The sequence below is a fragment of the Argopecten irradians genome, chromosome 12, assembly GCF_041381155.1.
Source record: "Argopecten irradians isolate NY chromosome 12, Ai_NY, whole genome shotgun sequence".
In the NCBI taxonomy this organism is placed as follows: domain Eukaryota; kingdom Metazoa; phylum Mollusca; class Bivalvia; order Pectinida; family Pectinidae; genus Argopecten; species Argopecten irradians.
In genome coordinates, this window is record NC_091145.1 from 4890850 (window position 1) to 4910640 (window position 19791).

General features: G+C 33.9%; 1 protein-coding gene across 10 annotated transcripts in view; it reads left to right on the forward strand.

The window, feature by feature from the left end:
• Window positions 1-18268, forward strand: part of LOC138336277 (neuroglian-like) — a 127281-nt gene extending 109013 nt beyond the window's left edge. For 9 of the 10 annotated variants that reach the window (XM_069285697.1, XM_069285695.1, XM_069285694.1 and 6 more), the window contains 11 exons: window positions 418-699; window positions 1623-1993; window positions 2453-2684; window positions 3506-3636; window positions 4174-4393; window positions 4664-4786; window positions 5238-5423; window positions 5861-6145; window positions 7077-7202; window positions 7984-8059; window positions 13580-18268. In XM_069285697.1, the coding sequence (XP_069141798.1) occupies window positions 418-699; window positions 1623-1993; window positions 2453-2684; window positions 3506-3636; window positions 4174-4393; window positions 4664-4786; window positions 5238-5423; window positions 5861-6145; window positions 7077-7202; window positions 7984-8059; window positions 13580-13784 (2237 nt within the window). In that variant the 3' untranslated portion in view covers window positions 13785-18268. Of the gene's footprint in view, window positions 1-417; window positions 700-1622; window positions 1994-2452; window positions 2685-3505; window positions 3637-4173; window positions 4394-4663; window positions 4787-5237; window positions 5424-5860; window positions 6146-7076; window positions 7203-7983; window positions 8060-10192; window positions 10233-13579 lie in introns of all 10 variants that reach the window. The other variant, XM_069285703.1, reaches the window with a different exon arrangement.
• The last annotated feature ends 1523 nt before the right edge of the window (window positions 18269-19791 follow it).

Here is a 19791-nt window from a genome sequence, read left to right on the forward strand (position 1 = left end):
AATTTTGCTTCTAACAAACGTTTTCATTGGCTTAAAAATTTACTCTCATCATAAAAGGCTTGTAACAAGCATTTTCATTGGCTTAAAAATTTACTCATTTAGAGTACACTCAGATTTTTGTGCAATATCTGCATTACAGGAAAAATATACAAGTTGATTCATAGATAATCACCAATTTAAGCCAAATTATTGTAGAAAAGTTTAAAATAGTCTGTTAAAATAAGTTTTCAAATAAAGACTCCGCCATAAACTTTTATACCAAATCTCTAAAGTGAAGAAACAAGAGCCCATCAGTAATGGATACAATGGATCTTCTAGGGTTTCAACCCTTATCCTTGAACTCTCTCCGGATGGTGGTCAGTAGGAGGTGATTAGTTGATGGTTGGCTAGGAATATATTTTTTTTTTCTTATTTCAGAGAGAACTCGAATCATCTCTGCACCCCTGGACAAAAATGTCACCTACCCAAGTCCAGTGATCTTTAAGTGTAATGCCTTCACAGACAGCGCCGAGTCTGATAACCTTAAAATCACATGGCTCAAAGATGGCGTACCCTTGGATACGAGTGATCCAAACATTGAGATGAGACCAGACGGCTTCAAAATCAAGGAGACATCCAGTGCATATACTGCAAACTATACTTGCTGGGCTCACAACGGTATAGACGAGGCGAAGGCTGTAGCAGAACTTAAGGTCAAAGGTCAGTGTAAGGTCAAGATCATTTTCAAGGTTGTATAATCAAAGAAATGCCTTCACATATAATTGAATTTTGATATGAATGAACAAAAAATAATTTTAAAACCTTTTGATAAAGAACTAGGCTAGATGAGTAGTGAGGGAGTTGATATCTTTTTTCTAGGCTGAACGTCAGGTTTAAGACTGAGAATTTTCATGCAACTCTTAGTCTATCCAGAATTTTCAGACCAAATACAGAGCAAAATAGTCCTTTATAGACATGTTTCCATTATACAGTGGTCAATTACATTGTAAATTGGGATTGATTAGTCTGTTCTTGATAGACATGTGACCTTTATGAATAATTACAGCAGGTTTGACTGTATTTACAGGTATATATATTTTTCATATAAGGGGAGGCAACTCTGATCAGTGTATTTTATTTCTTTTCTTCCAAAGAGAAATAAGATACTGTATTAGACCCAATAAGAGCCCATGTCCCTACAAGCGCCCCTCCCCCTTTTTAAGGCCTCGATTTCAATTGTCCACGCATAAATAAAGACCAAAACTACACAAAACGGTATAGATTTGCAATAATTTCGTCAAGTTTTATTAGCACCTTTTCATTTTTCAATTTTTCAAACACCCTGGGCGCTTATTGGGTCGAATACGGTAATAACAATAATAACAAACAAGGATCAATTTTATCTCCCTGATGAAGAATACTACTAACCTTATTTTGACTGTAACAGGGTGCAGGTTTTTATATAAAGTTAATTACTGCCTCTGCCTGGAATCAAACTCGGGACCTACAATTTATAGTCTGATGCTCAACCGATCATGCTAAAGAGAGTGGTATATTGTGGCTAATATTGACCAGGGTTACAGACTAATTGTTGACAGTTTATTCTTTGACACAAAAACTTATCACGTGAATTATCATTACAGCTCCTCCCGATCCATCCAGTGAAATCTTCCTCCTAAAATGTGACGCCCGTAGTGTATCCCTGCGTTGGAGAAAGTCCAGGGACAACTTCTCTCCAATACAGCGCTACGTGGTAGAACAGCACAATGGCTTCAACCCAGGCCAGTGGACGTTCCTGGCTGAAACCGAGGGAACCGTGACGGAATTGGACGCTGAACTTTCACCTTGGGTGAACTATACATTCAGGGTCAAGGCCTATAATGAATATGGGGAAGGTCAACCATCAGATCCCACAGGAACCGTGTGTAGAACACAAAAGGCTTTACCTGACAGACATCCGGAAAATGTCCGCATCATTGACAATAAACCAAACTTTCTCATTATCGAGTGGGATGTAAGTATTATAGGTATCGAAAGTCGTATTAATACTGTGATCAGTTTTCTTTAACATGCGATTTACTTTCGCGAATTTTCGTGATTCAAGTAAAATTAATATCTGCAGAATTTATATTGATACAAATTTCTATTCAATTTTCAAATCCACGAACGTTAATATTGGTGAATTTCTTTTAAGATGGAAACTGAAAATCATAAGCTGCGAAAGAACGTTTGTTCACAGTAATCAATTTCAATCTTTACATCTTTTTTTTCATGTCACAACATCAGATAAGAGAAATCATACACGCATGAATATACCAAACGATTTGATGAATTTCTAAGAAATTGAAATGGTAATCCTTGAAAATCTTTTAGAAGCCAAACAGCGTTCAAACACAATTAGAAATCTACAATTGAGTTTAGATAAGTTAATATACTGCATATGTAAACAAATTTCTCATGTTGCCTGTTTTAGATGATGGAGCCAAGCTTGCACAATGCACCAGGATTCCAATATAAGCTTATTGCAAGAAACAAAAAGACGGGCTACCAACACACATTATTCATTGATGATTACACAGAGACGCGTAGAGAGATTCAGACGGACGATATTTTCCAGGAGTACGAAATCTACGTGACGGCTAGTAATGAGATTGGCGAAGCTGTGTCACCTGCTCTGACCAATATTGGACGCTCTGGAATGTCAGGTGAGTTCACTTACTCGTAAAAATACTCTTTGTCTTTGTTTTAGTTTCATCAGCGTCATCAACTGTTTTTACAATAACTCATTCACCCCTGTAATTTTATAATGAACTGTTCTATTTCTTGATTTAGGAGAGTCTAAATGTGTCTTCAGGGGTGAACCCATGACATTGCAGTACACTTATTAATGCTAATGTTAATGTTTCTTATATGATCTAAATTATGTCATATCGAATACCACAACCCTTCAACTATGTGTTGTGAGTTCAAATCCCATGTGGGGCAGTTGCCGGGTACTGACTGCAAAGTGGTGACTTTTCTGTGGGTACTCCGGCTTTCCTCCACGCCCCAATCATGGCACGTCCTTAACTGACCGTGGCTGTTATTACATTGTTAAAGCAATCAAAATAGAAATTAAACTAAACATTATGATGAATATCTGTTGGTTATACCAAATCGACCGACTACTCAAAATGTCCCGACATATAACCACAAGCCCTCCACTCTGGGTCACGAGTTTGAATCCAATGTTGGGCAGTTGCCAGGTCCTTAAATGACCCTGGCTGTTCACGAGTTTGAATCCAATGTTGGGCAGTTGCCAGGTCCTTAAATGACCCTGGCTGTTCATAGGACGTTAAACTAATAAAACTGAAAAACTGACTACTCCTCCTGAATCATTGAAGATATTTCAATAAAATTTTCTGGCAATAATTCTTATACTGTATAGCTGTGCGAAATCTGCCATTTTGTTACAAGGGGGTACAATAGTTCTAGTTATAATTGAAAAAGGGAGAATGTGTTCTTAATGATCATTTTGTGTTTGCAGTACCAAGAGTGGTTCCTGAAAACTTTGAGCGTGACCCCGAAATAAACATTACTTACGAAGAGGCAGCTTTCCAATGGGATCCTGTGGATGAAAGTCCGGAGGAAATGCAGGGAAAATTTGAAGGATATAAGGTGAGTCAGAAAATATCTAGTCTTCTGCTGAATACATTACATTTTGTCATGATATTCAATATTCTGTCTTTGATCGTTTGACTCATTCTGAAAATTCACAATGAACTGTACCAGCCATTGCATTAGAAGAGTTTGTCTGATGGGGTGAAAGAATTAAAAAAGCTTGTTTGTCAGAGCTGGTTCATATTCTTTTGTTTGCAAACTTTTGTGAGAATCTGCAATGCCGATTCACACAGTTTGCAAACAAAATTTCTTTCATACTTGAAGTTAAAAAATAGTGACATCAATGCTTAAATGAAATTCACTTATGTCAGTTTTGGAGAAAATTATCAAAAATGTTAAACAAAAGCTGACAAAATAATCAGTACCTGTACTTTTTTGTAAATGGGGATATGTCTTTGTGATAAAGGAAAAGACAAAAAAAATAAAGGTCAAGTTCGGAAGCTTAGAATTTTTTAAACATTTCATCTTCAAACACTATCTTATGAGGTACCAGGTATTTTCATACATCAACGTAATAATTTCTCTGCTTTATAGATTCGATATTGGACACCAGATAACCCGGACAAGAAATTTGAAGTGATTGTCCGTAAGGAGTTCCTACATGGCAGTCGAAGTCGACGAGCGTCATACAAAGAGAAAGCTAGAGTGAAGAATCTGCCGGCATTTACGGCCCTTCAGCTGGACGTGGTTGCTATCAACACGTACTTCGAGTCCAACAGCAGTAACGTTCTCAACCTCTCTACACCCGAGGGCGGTATGTTACATAATTTATTATTAATAATATTTTTTTAAAATATATTTCAATGAAACGTATGTAAAGCTATCCTGTTCAACCTTTAATTGGGTAAGTTTTCACTTCAAAATATTTTAAATCTTAATATAGTCAAATCTGTTTTAGAGACCACCTCTGTATTATGACCACCTGCTTAATTTACAATTACTCATGGTCCCAATAATTTGCCCTGTGTATAAAGACCATTGATTCGTTTTAGAAGATCTCTGATTTCTCTATTGCTTTACATAGTGCCAGACAAAGTGCAGCGCTTGCGGGCCACCAGCCGCGGCGTCGTCTACATCAAAATATCCTGGGAGGAACCAGAACATCCAAACGGCAAAATCACTGGCTACGAAGTCTCGTATGAAGAGAGTAAGTCGTGCATTGTATAACATTAGGAAAGAACTTATATATACATAGGCTTTGTCCGTTATTCAATCATTTTCTTCGTAAAAAGGCAAATTTTCAAAACTTAAATCAAGAACATGTTCATAATTCAAAATTGCTAAAATATAAAAATACTTACAACCATGCATTTATGGTAATGGAATTGCCATGTAGGGGAAATGACGTCGACAAGCAAAAAAAAAATGGGTGGTCAAACTTTTTAGGCTAATTGATATGCCTGTTGATTGATGCTATTTCAAATATTTTTGAAATAAAATTTGTTGAAATTGAAATATGTTTAGAACAATCAATATAGGTTTTAATTTAAACTTCACAGAAACAATATTTCTCTATTATCATACTTTAGCTTTTTCTTCAAAACTTCAAAACTAACTTTTTAAGCTTTAGATCACAGAAAAAATTTGATTTGTTACAGTACATGGCCTTAATGTTGGGGATTCTATCATATCAAACGATACCATTCTGGAATTAAATGGAGGATTTATCACTCGTGTCAATGGACTGAATGAGAATACGCAGTACAGAATTCACGTTCAGGCGAAAACGGGCACGGGACTCGGCGAGGACATGTTTATTGATGTGATGACAGCAATACCTGGTGGTGAGTTTTATAACCGCAAGGGAGGTAACTCTTTCTGATAGACGTTTATAATTCTATAGTGTACGCATAGAGACAAACATTTCTAACTCTATAATGTTTATATAGGTCATTATGAAGAAAAGAAATGTCGGTGAATTATGAAATGTGATCGATTTGATTTGTCTATTTGATGTACTATAACAGTTTTGGACTCGGTCAATCATTGGTGGCTAGTGTTCCAAAGTTCTAGGTTAGAACCTAGGGGCCTGGTCTTGCTGTGCATTTTTACATTCCTCTTATAAAACCTTAATAAAAGTATTTCTGACTGTCCTGGGTAGGAGCCTTGGTCTTGTCGTGTATTTTTCCACTCTTGGATTTCACGCGATTGTTATAGTACAACAAAAAGAATAGCCAGAAGGACATCATGAGAAGAACGAACATTCGACTTGTTTTTTCAGACCCTGCTATGCCCCAGATTGACAGAATCACACCGCACTTTGACGCAATCAACGTTTCCTGGACTATCAATGATAACCATGACCGAGCCGGATATAATCATTACGTAGAGTACCGTCGTCAAGGCAACCACAAGTGGAGTGAGATGCCGGGAGAACTGATGAAGTCTTGGCAGTTGGTGCCGAACCTTACATCCGGGGTTACCTACGAACTCCAAGTGGTGGCTACCAGTGGGCAGGAAATAAAACGCAGTAGTGTTCATACTGTAGCCACACTAGGAGCACAAGGTCAGTAGAGGGGTCAGAGGTGAAGGGGTCATATTTTAGTCACACAAGGGGTACAATGTCAGTAAAGGGGTCAGAGGGTAGGGGTCATACTGTAAACACACTAGGTGCACAAGGTCAGTGGAGCAATGGGGTCAGAGGATAGGGGTCACATTGTAGTCACACAAGGGGTCAGAGGTGAAGGGTTCATATTGTAGCCACACTAAAAGCACAAGGTCAGTGGAGCACAGGGGTCAGAGGGTAGGGGTCATATTGCAGTCACACAAGGTCAGTGGAGAAGAGGGGTCAGAGGGTAGGGGTCATATTGTAGTGACACAAGGGACACAAGGTCAGTGGAGTAGAGGGGTCAGAGGGAAGGGGTCATATTGTAGTCAGGAAAGGGACACAAGGTCAGTGGAGTAGAGGGGTCGGAGGGTAGGGTCATATTGTAGTCACACACAAAGGACACAAGGTCAGTGGAGAAGAGGGGTCAGAGGATAGGGGTCATATTGTAGACACTCTAGGGACACACGGTCAGTGAAGTAGAGGGGTCGGAGGGTAGGGATCATATTGTAGTCACACAAGGGACACAAGGTCAATGGAGTAGAGGGGTCGGAGGGAAGGGGTCATATTGTAGTCACACACAAGGGACACAAGGTCAATGGAGTAGAGGGGTCAGACGGTAGGGGTCATATTGTAGACACTCTAGGGACAGATACAAGGTTGGAGAGGTAGGGATAATGAGGTTTATACTGCAGACATACTTCGGTCAGTAGAGAAGAGGGGTCAAAGGTTGGGGGTCATATTGTAGCCATACTAGGGGCACAAGTTCAGGAGAGTAGGGAGAGGATATTCATATTTACAGTATATAAATGTTTCCTGCTGACCTCTAAAGACACTTAGGGAGAAGGTGTACAAGAGCTTGTGATTCACTATCATGTTGTTATACTTACAGTTGCCTACACGGAGAAGGTGTACGAGAGTTTGTGGTTCATTATCATGCTGGTAGCCTTGGCTCTGCTGATCATCATCTTTATCATCGTGTGCCTTGTCAAGCGGAGTCGAGGGGACAAATACCATGGTAGGTCATACGTCGTACAACAAAACGTACAGATATTCTCTTGCATTTATATGTATCAGGGCATACTTGCTGTATTTGAGTTGCTATTGTTTGCGAATGGTCAAAATTTTGTTAAATTTGTGGACAAGTAAATTTCCTTGAACTTTAATTCATGCAAATAAAATGGAAAGAATGACAGGTAAGTTAATTCATGCAAATAAAATGGAAAGAATGACAGGTAAGTTAATACCTGTATAGCTTGCTTATATTAAAAATTGACAAAAATTTGCAAACATTTATCTCCATGAATTAATATCAAAGAGGAGATTGTGAAATATTCTCCCTGTATAATAAACAACTATACAGAAGTTGACTAATGTGAACCAACTGTCTTTTGCATTGAATTTCGTGATTTCCTTTTCAAAATGAGTTTGCAAAGATAATCATTCACAAATTTAAAAATTGAATGATAATTCTTATCAACCTGGATGATGTAGATATTAATTGGCAGAAATTGCTCGGATCGCAAAATTCGCAAGAGTAAATTGCACCCGAATGAAATTTTTGGTTTATAGTATTGAAAAGCATATCACTTTGGATGGCAGAGAAATTTAAAACTTCAAGATATATAAGGGTTCTATATCTGAGAGTTGTGATGTTGATGCTGAATTTTAAACTGTATTATAGAAATTTAATATCTCGTCCAATCTGACAATCCAAATACCAGTACGTATCGGTATATGTTATATTAAGAATTTTTAATATCTCAACTGAGAAACTCTTTATTGTTTTTTGTCATCAGTACAAGAAAATGAAAGACTAAAAGGCATACCACCAGAGGATAAGAAATCTGCACACGTTAATGATTTTAATGAAAAGTAAGTATTACCTTGTTTGTGTTTGATTTTAATTAGATTTACAGCCTCTTGGGCAGTTATCTCCCCTGGCTATTTGGGGCAGTTATCTCCCCTGGCCTCTTGGGCAGTTATTTCCCCTGATATTAGTGGGTGTGTGATTTTTTAGACAATGTCTGTATTAAAAGCTTAGATTCTGTAGATATATTTAGCTTACTCCATTGAACTCTCTTTTCATCTGATACACTTCTTTGTTTTGCGATCAAATTCATCTGCTTATGCTTATAAGACTGCAGTACTGCAACAAAGCTCACATATTTGGGAAGGAGGGGCTTGGGTTCAATTTAATATTAATTGCTGTAAAAAAATGCAATAATTTTGTTGAACTATTCCATAAACTTACATTTACTTAGGCCCAATTATGACCAATATTTTTTACAAACAATTCTTATTTCTAATCTAAAAAAAAAAAAAAAAAAAAAAACATTTCTAAATATTTCGGTTCCGTCTAAATCAGGTACTGCTGATGTTTTCCTAAATCAATCAAAAGCCATTTTCGCATTTTTGAATTATCAATTTTGCCCTGCATTATTCATGAATGTTGTCTCAAAGTGATTTTTTTCCAATTGTTCTTTTAAATTTTTTTTTCAAATAATTTTCTGTGTTTCCCTTTGTCATTGACCCACTGATTTACAGTTTACCAATCACTGTGCAAGCTGTTTGCTCGAATTGTATGTTGCAATTTATACGACATTTGCATATTTGACCATTATAGCTCATACTATTAGTTTCATTATCACATGACGACTGTTTTTAATGCACCATTATAATGTTTTATATTATGTATTTTTACCATCCTGCTATAGCTGCTTCTGTGATCAGATATAAATTGTAATCTCATGTCTTTGTGAGAATATTACTCTGTGAGAAAACTCTCATGTCTTTGTGAGAATATTATTCTGTGAGAAAACTCTCATGTCTTTGTGAGAATATAACTCTGTGAGAAAACTCTCATGTCTTTGTGAGAATATAACTCTGTGAGAAAACTCTCATGTCTTTGTGAGAATATAACTCTGTGAGAAAACTCTCATGTCTTTGTGAGAATATAACTCTGTGAGAAAACTCTCATGTCTTTGTGAGAATATAACTGTGAGAAAACTCTCATGTCTTTGTGAGAATATAACTCGTGAGAAAACTCTCATGGAAAATAACCTTGTAACAATAATTTTTGTTTTTGTGAGAATAATTTTGTGAGAATTATCTCTTTCATGAAAACTAACAACATGAAAATTAATACTTGCTCCAAAGGGCAGACAACTTTTCACAAGAAAATTTTGAATTGCGATTTTATAAAAACTTTTTTTGAGAACATGTGTTAAATCATAAATTGTATTTTGAATACATTGGTCAAGCAGAATGATAGACGAACTATTAATAGAACATACACTCAATGAAACGTGCTCAAATTCTAATTCCGATTCGTGAAGATCTTGGTGAAGAAAGTTCAATAAGTTTTAGCCCATATAGAAATAAAATTGTCATTACTAGGTACAAAATTAAAACAAAAATGATTGTAGTATGGAGTATACAATTGTATTAAAGATGTAATCAAAAGTTTATGTGTTTAGTGCTAATAAATTTATTGATATCGTGTGCATGGAAAAACCTTATACTTAGTATATAAATGTGTATAATACTAATAATATATATACTTTTTACTCATAAAATATCAATATTTGTGGTTTAACTTTAAGTTTTGTGTATCAGTGTAAACTATTAGTATTTTCAATTCAGGTTTAACCTAAATGTAGGTACATTTTAGATGACCTTGAAAGGTCAAAGGTCGACTATTTTAGATAAAGGTCACATTTTCATAGTACAATTTTGTGATCATCAAGAGGATTTTGCTTCCTATAAATGCATTCATTACAGTTTAAATTTTCCCCAAGGCATTGTAAATTGCCTTTTCCTGTACTTTTCAGCATTCATATTAATCATTTTATTCATTTGTCAGTCATTTTCATCATTTTCCCCACCTTTTATTTTCTTCCCACACCCTTTTACCAGATGAGCTATTTTGCTAAAATCCAATGACACGTGAAATTGGTATTATGTTTTTAATTGATTTTTGCCTAATTTTGATTTCTTGCCTTGAAGGCTAGCTACCTGGAATTACGAAGAGCTGTAAGAAATGAAGGTGTCATCATTTTGTTCTTTTCCTGATTTCCGTGTGTAAACCAAAAGTCTTCCTCGCTTTATCGCTTTGTCAATTTTTATTTTGTCTAAGTTATTATTTATTATTATTATTAAGAGCCTGCAAGGTCATGCATGTGCTTGAAGCAGATCTGAAGGTCAAGGTCAAATATTTAAACATCCTCATGCAAAACAGTCCCATGAAATCTGTATTCGCCAATGAAAAATGTTTTTTAGGTCATGACCTTTTGAACTTTTGTTTGACCTTGCAGTTTATTTTGTCATAAATATCAGTTGCATGCATGTTGGTGTACATTTTATTTTGTTACTTTAAGACTGACTCAACACTTGATAATATTAATGAACCAATTAATAGTTTATCATTTCTAATTGCTGAAACTAGAATTAAGATTTATCAGCTAATATTTTTAATTGATGATTAATTTACTTATGGTGCATTCTGCCACAGCCAAACTAAGATGCTTGCTAATGACAACGCAGATTCTGAGTTTTCTGAGTTTGGGATTTAAGCTGACCCTAGAAGTGTTGATTTAAGCGATCGATTCAATTTCTATAATTTGGTTCCGTCACGAACAGAGGCATGTTGGTACCTTCTATATTCACCTTGTGATGTTGATTTAGTTGTGCATTGTGATTTTATATAACCATTTCAAATATCATTACCTATACTTTAAAATTCTCTAAAATTCAGATTTAACCATTAAAATTGTCTAGTATTCATTTCAAAATTGTCTAGTATTCATATTAAAATTGTCTAGTATTCATATTAAAATTGTCTAGTATTCATATTAAAATTGTCTAGTATTCATTAAAATTGTCTAGTATTCATATTAAAATTGTCTAGTATTCATATTAAAATTGTCTAGTATTCATATTAAAATTGTCTAGTATTCATATTAAAATTGTCTTGTATTCATATTATATTGCCTAGTATTCATGTTAAAATTGTCTAGTATTCATATTAAAATTGTCTAGTATTCATATTAAAATTGTCTAGTATTCATGTTAAAATTGTCTAGTATTCATTTTAAAATTGTCTAGTATTCATTTTAAAATTGTCTAGTATTCATATTAAAATTGTCTAGTATTCATATTAAAATTGTCTAGTATTCATGTTAAAATTGTCTAGTATTCATATTAAAATTGTCTAGTATTCATATTAAAATTGTCTAGTATTCATATTAAAATTGTCTAGTATTCATATTAAAATTGTCTAGTATTCATACTATAATTGTCTAGTATTGATATTAAAATTGTCTAGTATTCATATTAAAATTGTCTTGTATTCATATTATATTGCCTAGTATTCATGTTAAAATTGTCTAGTATTACATTAAAAATGCCTAGTATTCATATTAAAATTGTCTAGTATTCATATTAAAATTGTCTAGTATTCATATTAAAATTGTCTAGTATTAAAATTGTCTAGTATTCATACTATAATTGTCTAGTATTGATATTAAAGTTGTCTTGTATTCATATTATATTGCCTAGTATTCATGTTAAAATTGTCTAGTATTACATTAAAAATGCCTAGTATTCATATTAAAATTGTCTAGTATTCATATTAAAATTGTCTAGTATTCATATTATATTGCCTAGTATTCATACTATAATTGTCTAGTATTCATATTAAAATTGTCTAGTATTCATATTATATTGCCTAGTATTCATACTATAATTGTCTTATATTCATATTAAAATTGTCTAATATTATATTAAAATTGTCTAGTATTCATATTAAAAATTCTAGTTGTCTAGTATTCATATTAAAATTTCTAGTTGTCTAGTGTTCATGTTATAATTATATAGTTTTCATATTATAATTGTCTAGTATTCTTATTTAAAATGTCTAGTATTCATATTCAAATTGTCTAGTATTCATATTAGAATTCTTTAACTTCATGGCCCATTAAAACTACTTTCCATAGAAATTTTATTCATATTTAATCTTAAAATATGTTGTTGATCTATTTTACTTTCCTAAATCTTTAATTCAAAATTTATCTCTTTATTGTTAATTTTTTATAATTAAACATTTCTGACTTTATTACATTCATAGATTACTGTAACATTCAAAATGTTTGCCATAAAATTAAACTATAAAATTTAAATCATTAAATGATTCATTAAGATTTTAACAGCTGAATTCAAATTAATAACTGATTCATAAAAGACCCACTACCTTTCCGAAACTAAAATTTTAAGTTTCTTACAACAGTAACAAACACTAAGAAACGGAAATATATATCGATGGCCTAAGATGAGGTTACAACATCAAATAAATGCAAGATTCCCTCCATAATCTATGTTAACAATGAACACGTTGTAATTAGGACAACGGCGGGAAACATAAGACAACCTGCGTTATAAAAATTGACATTTAATTTATTTTACTTAAATTGTTCATAAGGCGATGAAAAGTATAGTATTTACGGTAAGCTAATAACTTTTGCGACTCTACAAAATTGTTAATCTTGTTTTACGTTTCAATTTTGAAAATTAAAAACTGTTTCGGAAAGGTAGTGGGCCTTTAAAGTTTTAACCGATAAATTCAAATTGTTACCATTAGAATTTAACAGCTAAATTTAAACTTCTTTAACATTAAAATTTAACTCCAGTGAAACTAAATCTACAAAGAATCGTAACTGTCTGTCAGGACTCATTGTTGTGTTTTTGTGTAGAATAACATTTTTTTTTCGTTAAAACTTGTCAAGGCTTTCTATGTTTCTTTTTGTATTCAGTTCTTGCTCTGATCAGGAAATGGAACAAAATGTCAGCCTATCCTGAAATACATATTTGACTAGATCGCATTTGATCTTAAAGGGGTTTCTCAGGGTATAGTCCTGTGTTCACTTTCAGGAGTCATATAATGCTTGCCTGATATTTGCTTACTGATATTTCAGTTGGTTAAAAACTTGAGAGTTTCTGTTGATGAAGTTTCTTTCCAGATGTATACAGATTTTATATCTCTCTCTAGGCTTCCAACTATTCTAACATTGTATTGATTGATACCTTTAATCTTGTTTTTATAGAAGTATCGAAATTATTAACTATATCATCTGACTATTCAAAATGCGACTTTTCACCAAAATGAAAACATTTGGTATTTGTTTTAAAGTTACTTTTTCATGTAGATGTCTGTAATATGATGTAGGGACTATTGCTAGAATCACCCATCTGCACATTTTCACTTTCCAAATAATGTCTTTATCATATCTTTCAGAAATTTAGAAATCGGCATGAAGTCACTTAAATGTTCACCTGTCATGAATATCATACAAATCAGTAAGCCATTTTGTCATGTTGGTTTTTATTGTTCTGTTGTAGCGGTGAAAAGCAGCCGTTAGCCGGTGGATCCGACCCTGACCTTGAGAAAGCTGGCCTTGACAGTGAACAGGACAGTTTAGAGGAATATGGGGACGTGGACCCCAGTAGATTTAACGAGGATGGGTCATTCATAGGACAATATGGGGCACAGAATGTCTCCACCGCAGACGAAACTCAACCCTCGGCCATGCACACATTTGTTTGATTGTTTCAAATTTGTAGTGTCATTTAGAAACAGAACCAAAGCACATTTGATTTGCCATGTAAAAAAGAACAAGCAAGTATTGATTTGCCATGGCTACAATAAAAACCATTATGTTGTTGCTAAAGCAACAGGGAGGAGCAAGCATGTTGCCATAACAACAAGGACAAAAATATGTTGCCATAGCAACAAGCACAAGAAACCATGTTGCCATTGCAACAGGAACAGTAAAGTTGCCATAGCAACATGTGTATGTAAATCGCGAGCAAATACAATTATAAAAGCATTTAATGCCAAGCATTCCAGTGGATTTCTCGGTGTCAGCAAATATTACTGCATGGTGTCGTAACTACAAGGTCATTTAGTACAGTGGAGATCATTGTATCCAAAAACTTTTGTGTTCACTTATATACATTGTATATCAACCATACGAACATCTCGTGGTAATGCTGGTGTGTCTAGTCAATATGAAAACCTGAATCTCCAGTCATGGATATTTCTCTAGCGACTGCTTGTGATACTGATTCTGTTGTGCAAATCTATCATGTGACTCCTGGTTACCATGGAGACGTGCATCATCTCGCATTTTATCATCTTCAGCCAAAGCCTTCTTTAGTCTCAGTGTCAGAGCTGGTAACAAGTGCTCCAAGATTTTGTGACAAGTCTTGTAATATTTATAGACGTCATGCTATTAAACAATTGAAAGTCACAGAATCGTTGTGAGTGAACTTCAAGTTGATGTTGTGTTGTGGGGAATTGACACAGTCCCAGTATTGATGTTTTCGCTTACAAAATATTTATATGCATAAGTGTTGATTGAGGCGATCTGCAGCAAAGCGTGTTTGTGTACTATTGAATCTACAATACCATAATGTTTTACATAATATAGAAAAGTAGATTTTCATTGACTGTGAATTTTATTTAATTTTCTTATTTATTTATTAATGACTGAAGTTCCGAGTGATGCGAGATGTGTGGTACATATAGTGTGAATGAACCCACCAAAGCTTGGTGATATTGCAACTCTGCTTTAAATGCATTGAGAATGTCTACATCAGTCTGTTCTTTTTCTAGTGCAATATATGAATATACATAATCCACACTGATGGGTGGTACTGTAGTCCACAGGTGGATTTTATAAGTGGATTGTTACTAATATTGTCTCGATTCTCGTGATCATGTGAATCCACAGGAAACTATAGGAAGTGGAATCTACTGGTCCACAGGAAGTGGAATTTACACCCAGCGGATCTACATGTAGACTTATAAGCACTGAATTCAAGAGATTCATAGGAATTGAATTTGATGCCAAGACCATAGGCAGTGAATTAAATTAATCTGCAAGAAGTGGATTTACAAGATTCACCAGAAGGTAAATCCTCTAATATGCAGGAAGCCAATTTAGTTACTGGTATCCACAGAAAGTGGATTCTAGTAATCCACAGGAAGTGAATGCTGGTTATCCACAGGAAGTGGATGATGGTGTCCACAGGAAGTGGATGCTTGTGTCCACATGAAGCGGATGCTGGTAATCCACAGGAAGTGGATGCTTGTGTCCACAGGAAGTGGATGCTTGTGTCCACAGGAAGTGGATGCTTGTGTCCACATGAAGCGGATGCTTGTAATCCACAGGAAGTGGATGCTGGTGTCCACAGGAGTATAGTATTAGCCACTAGTACTGATAGTATATTGGAAGTTGAATAGAGCCAGTGACTTGGTGAAATTTGTCCATGAAAAATATGTACATGTATTTAATATATCCAGGACAAAAAAATAGTGCTTATTGTGGAATGAATGTTGGTACGAGACAGAAAAATTGTTACTCTAGAATTTACTGCTGCAAACTAAACACTTTTCATTCCCCGAGTATTTCCTGTGAAATAAGTGTATATATCTGTATTAATGATGTTTGGTTTTGATGAGTGGAAGTTATAGTAACTGTGGATACCACAAACCTTTGTCATTGTTAAACTGTTATCACGGTAACACAAGTGGTTACCATAGCAACATAGTCACACCCATTCAATGGCTGCCTTGCATTTTTTGCGTAAATCAGAAACTTCAGAAAACTTTTATAAAAGATTGAATAAAATTAGTCAAAACCTAAAATTAAAAAAAAAAAATGTGATAACAAATTGATAACTAGATATTGTGTGACATTTAAGGCTGCAACATGAGAAATGTAGTATTTTAATTTTTCTCTTCAGACTTGTGTTTGCGAACATTGAGTAAATGAGACATGATCATTTGATGGCAATAGATCAAGTAGATACAAAATATGGTGGTAAAATTATTTATCAAGCAATACGGTGTGTATCTAGTCGGACCTGTAATGCTTGTAGTCTGCCTCAACCCTAAAGGGTCTCCCCTCCCCAACCCTGGAGGCTCCCCTTCTCCAAACCTCCATTTCATCAGCTACAGTCATCCCCCACATCTTTCCACTCATAACAACCCAATCAAAATGATCACACGTTGGCTTTCACATAAAAAAATTGCAATAGTAGCATATAGTTACTGAAAGGGTTAGAACTAATGGTAAACAAATAGCGTTAGAATAGTAAGTTTTGTGATATATAAATCATACGGACTTATCCTCATTCCATTTCAGTGAAAAGTAAAGTCCTGCAGCCGTTTAACCATCAGGGACCAATAACCCCTCTCTCGTGTACTCGCAGAAATAGATGTTATCTCAATAAATCTGCATATATACATTTGTCCATTTTTTATTCTGTATTTGCATGCATATATTACAGAGTTATCTGCCCTTGCCAGTAGGTATTGACTGCGACATCATGTGTTTATGAATGTAATGTCATACTTTTCAGAGAAAAGATGTGAATTGTGCAAATAATGACATAACAATCGATACCTTTCCGCAAGGGAGCCAACTCTGTAATATGCAAAGTCAGAATACCTAAGATACGCGTAGGTAGGTAATTAACTACAGCTTGATAAAATGGGTTTCTAAGAAAGAAAAAAACTGCATAAAGTCTATTATTGTGGAAGAAATATCATTCGAAGAAAGCAATATCCTTGAATATAACCTTAAATATTGTGATAACCTATATATAATTTAATATGACGGCATTGTTTATGAAAAAAAAATCGTGAAATTACCCATCAAATAGAGAATTTCATCCATCATAATATCCCTTCACCTCCACTGTGTTAGATTTTTTTTCAGGAAATCAAGAGCAGAATTCCTTGATGTAATATATTGATCGAGACATAGAACTATTGACACCACTAGATGTTCGGTGTATATCAACTACATTGTAAGCCCTCCAGGTTAGATGCTTTCCTTTCTAGTCATTTGTTAGCTATACAGTATTCAATGTTTGTAGATTTTCTGTATTTTGTACGGAGGAAAAAAAGGAGGAACTCGATCAAACAAACTTTTTATTGTGTCATGATTTTATACGTAAAATATTCCTAGTACCATACAATTTGTTATTTTGCGGAGAGTCAAAAATTTCCCAATTTTGACACCATTCCACATATAAAATTTTAATGACCTGATGATAAGAGTACATAACATTTATGATTTACCCACAATTCATATTTTTCGTGGTTAAATTTTCAAGACTTCAGTAAGGTCTCGTGAAATCGCGAAAATATCGTCTCCACAAAAATTCCGGGCTATATGGTAACTTCTTTTTACTATTCAACATGTGTTATGTTATTCTCTTGGTTATATACACTCTGCTGTACAAAGTCTTTACGTATATAAATACGTAAATTTTGTGTCATATGACGTCATGGTTGTAAATATATACGTAAGATACGATGTGTGCTACAATATTTTTATATATGTGATCTGGGTGAGTAGGAAGCTTGTGTGCACTTCTGTTCATTAAATTATGTCAAACGCAGCTTGGTCCATATAACTCGATCTGTATCAATTGATGCTTTATAAAATGCTAAATATAGAAATCTGAATTCTTTTAATTATAATAAGTGTACTAAGTACATTTATATATAAAAATGATTAAGTAATTAATAGAATGGATTAATAAAGGGAATTCCATTTGGAAATGATCAGACTCAAATTTTAAAAATAGTATTCTGTATTTGCATATTACAGAGTTATCTGCTCTTTCATGAATTTAATGAGAAAACAACGTTATTTTCACTGACAAAATAATGACGTATCAATCAATACCTAGTTGCAAGGGAGATAACTCTCTGATATGCAAAGACAGCTGCTTTTGATTTTAGTAATTTCCAATATTAAGATTTGATCTACTTGTATCATGCCGTTTTGCACAATTAACACTGTGCATCTAAAATAATACTCTAAAAATAGATTTGTCCATGTCATTGACTGTTATGAATTATGTCACCCTGATTTAATTGCTTTATTATGGACAATTAGCAGCCTACAGATGTGTAAGGTCTTCGTGTTTATTTTGTGCAATATTTATTTTTATCGAGAAGGAAGAAAACAAGCTTGTAAAATGAGATTAAATGCAAGTTCTCTGATTGAGTATCTGTGTGAATGACTGTGTGTCTCGGCAAGAACAAATAAGTCCTTATTAGCGAGTTAAATTAAACACTGGGGCGTATATATATTCGTCCAAAGATTCGCTTTTATTGTGTCTGATATTAGCCGCGCCGATAGTATTCCGTGTCATGTACATGTATATCATTGTGAAACAAAATATCCACCTTTTTTAAATTCCATTAGTTAGCTAGTCGTATCACTATTAAATTAACATCTCTTTACTTTGAAAAGTCACAGAATTCACCTTAAAATCCATATGGTAACCATACTTTATCAGAAAGGGGAAGAATTCCAATAAACTTCCGCCCCACGTGTTTGTAAAAATTAATTCTTATACATATATCTGTTGAATAAAGCTATGAAAACCTAGATGTAGAAGAAATCCAATATGTTCTATTAATGTGATAATTATGACATGTTCATGTTAGCGAATTACAAATTTGAAAACTTAAATTTACTAGTAACATCTACATTTTAACTATTAAATCGGATTTTATAGCATAAAACAAGCCCTAAAATTTAATTACATACTGCTACAATGACAGTATGCATAAAGTTATTGTCTGAAAGTACTTGCATAATTAAGATACTGTTATGGTTTTATGAAATTTCTGTGAACAAATATACAAGGAATTCACAGAATTTTTGAGATAGTCAAAAGTCCTTAAAGATGCTCCACCGCCGACAAAAAGTATTCTTTCACTATCAAAAACAGGACGAGACGATTTAGTATTTTTCTTCAGTTACAAAAATTACTTACTTTACACCATTACCACCATTGAAAAGTTTGAGCTTTTAATTCTATGTCAAGTTAAAAATATGAAAAATAATTAATTGCATCCCGAAAAAATTCCGACGCACTATATCCTATATGGAATGAAGTACTGATTGCGCATGCACCAAAGGCAAAATGAAAATATATATATTATTTTTGTGTTAATTAGACATACATACACACGATTGAACACCAATTATTGTTCAAATAATGAATATCATTCATGCTCTGTCGGCGGTGGAGCATCTTTAACAAAATGTATAGTGAAATTCTGACCTGTTTAATTAATACTGTTTAAGAGAACTTCATGTACCTCTTTGAACAATTTTATGTACATTATAAACTTAGTGTACCTCAATTTCATCATCAGCTGGGATATAAAATAAATTATCATAGTTGAAATATCTAAACTATAGGTAAAACTAAAGACACTTAATTGCCTCGATTATCAATGCAATTCTTTATTTGTATATTACATACAATAATGTATAGTTGTAGAATTTTGCAGGTGTAAAATATTACAATTTACCGTTTGGAACTTGCAGGAGTATAACTTTTTATGAATCACCTTAGTTTGTAACTTTTGAAAAAGTCGTTCACATGTCAGGGTGCGATATGTCAAAGGTTTTTGAAAATTTCGTGAATTTTAGGGAATCTGCAAATTTAGCAAAATTTTGCTGGAATAATTTGGCCGTGAATAGCAACTATACAGTATTGGTTGTGTTGAAAAA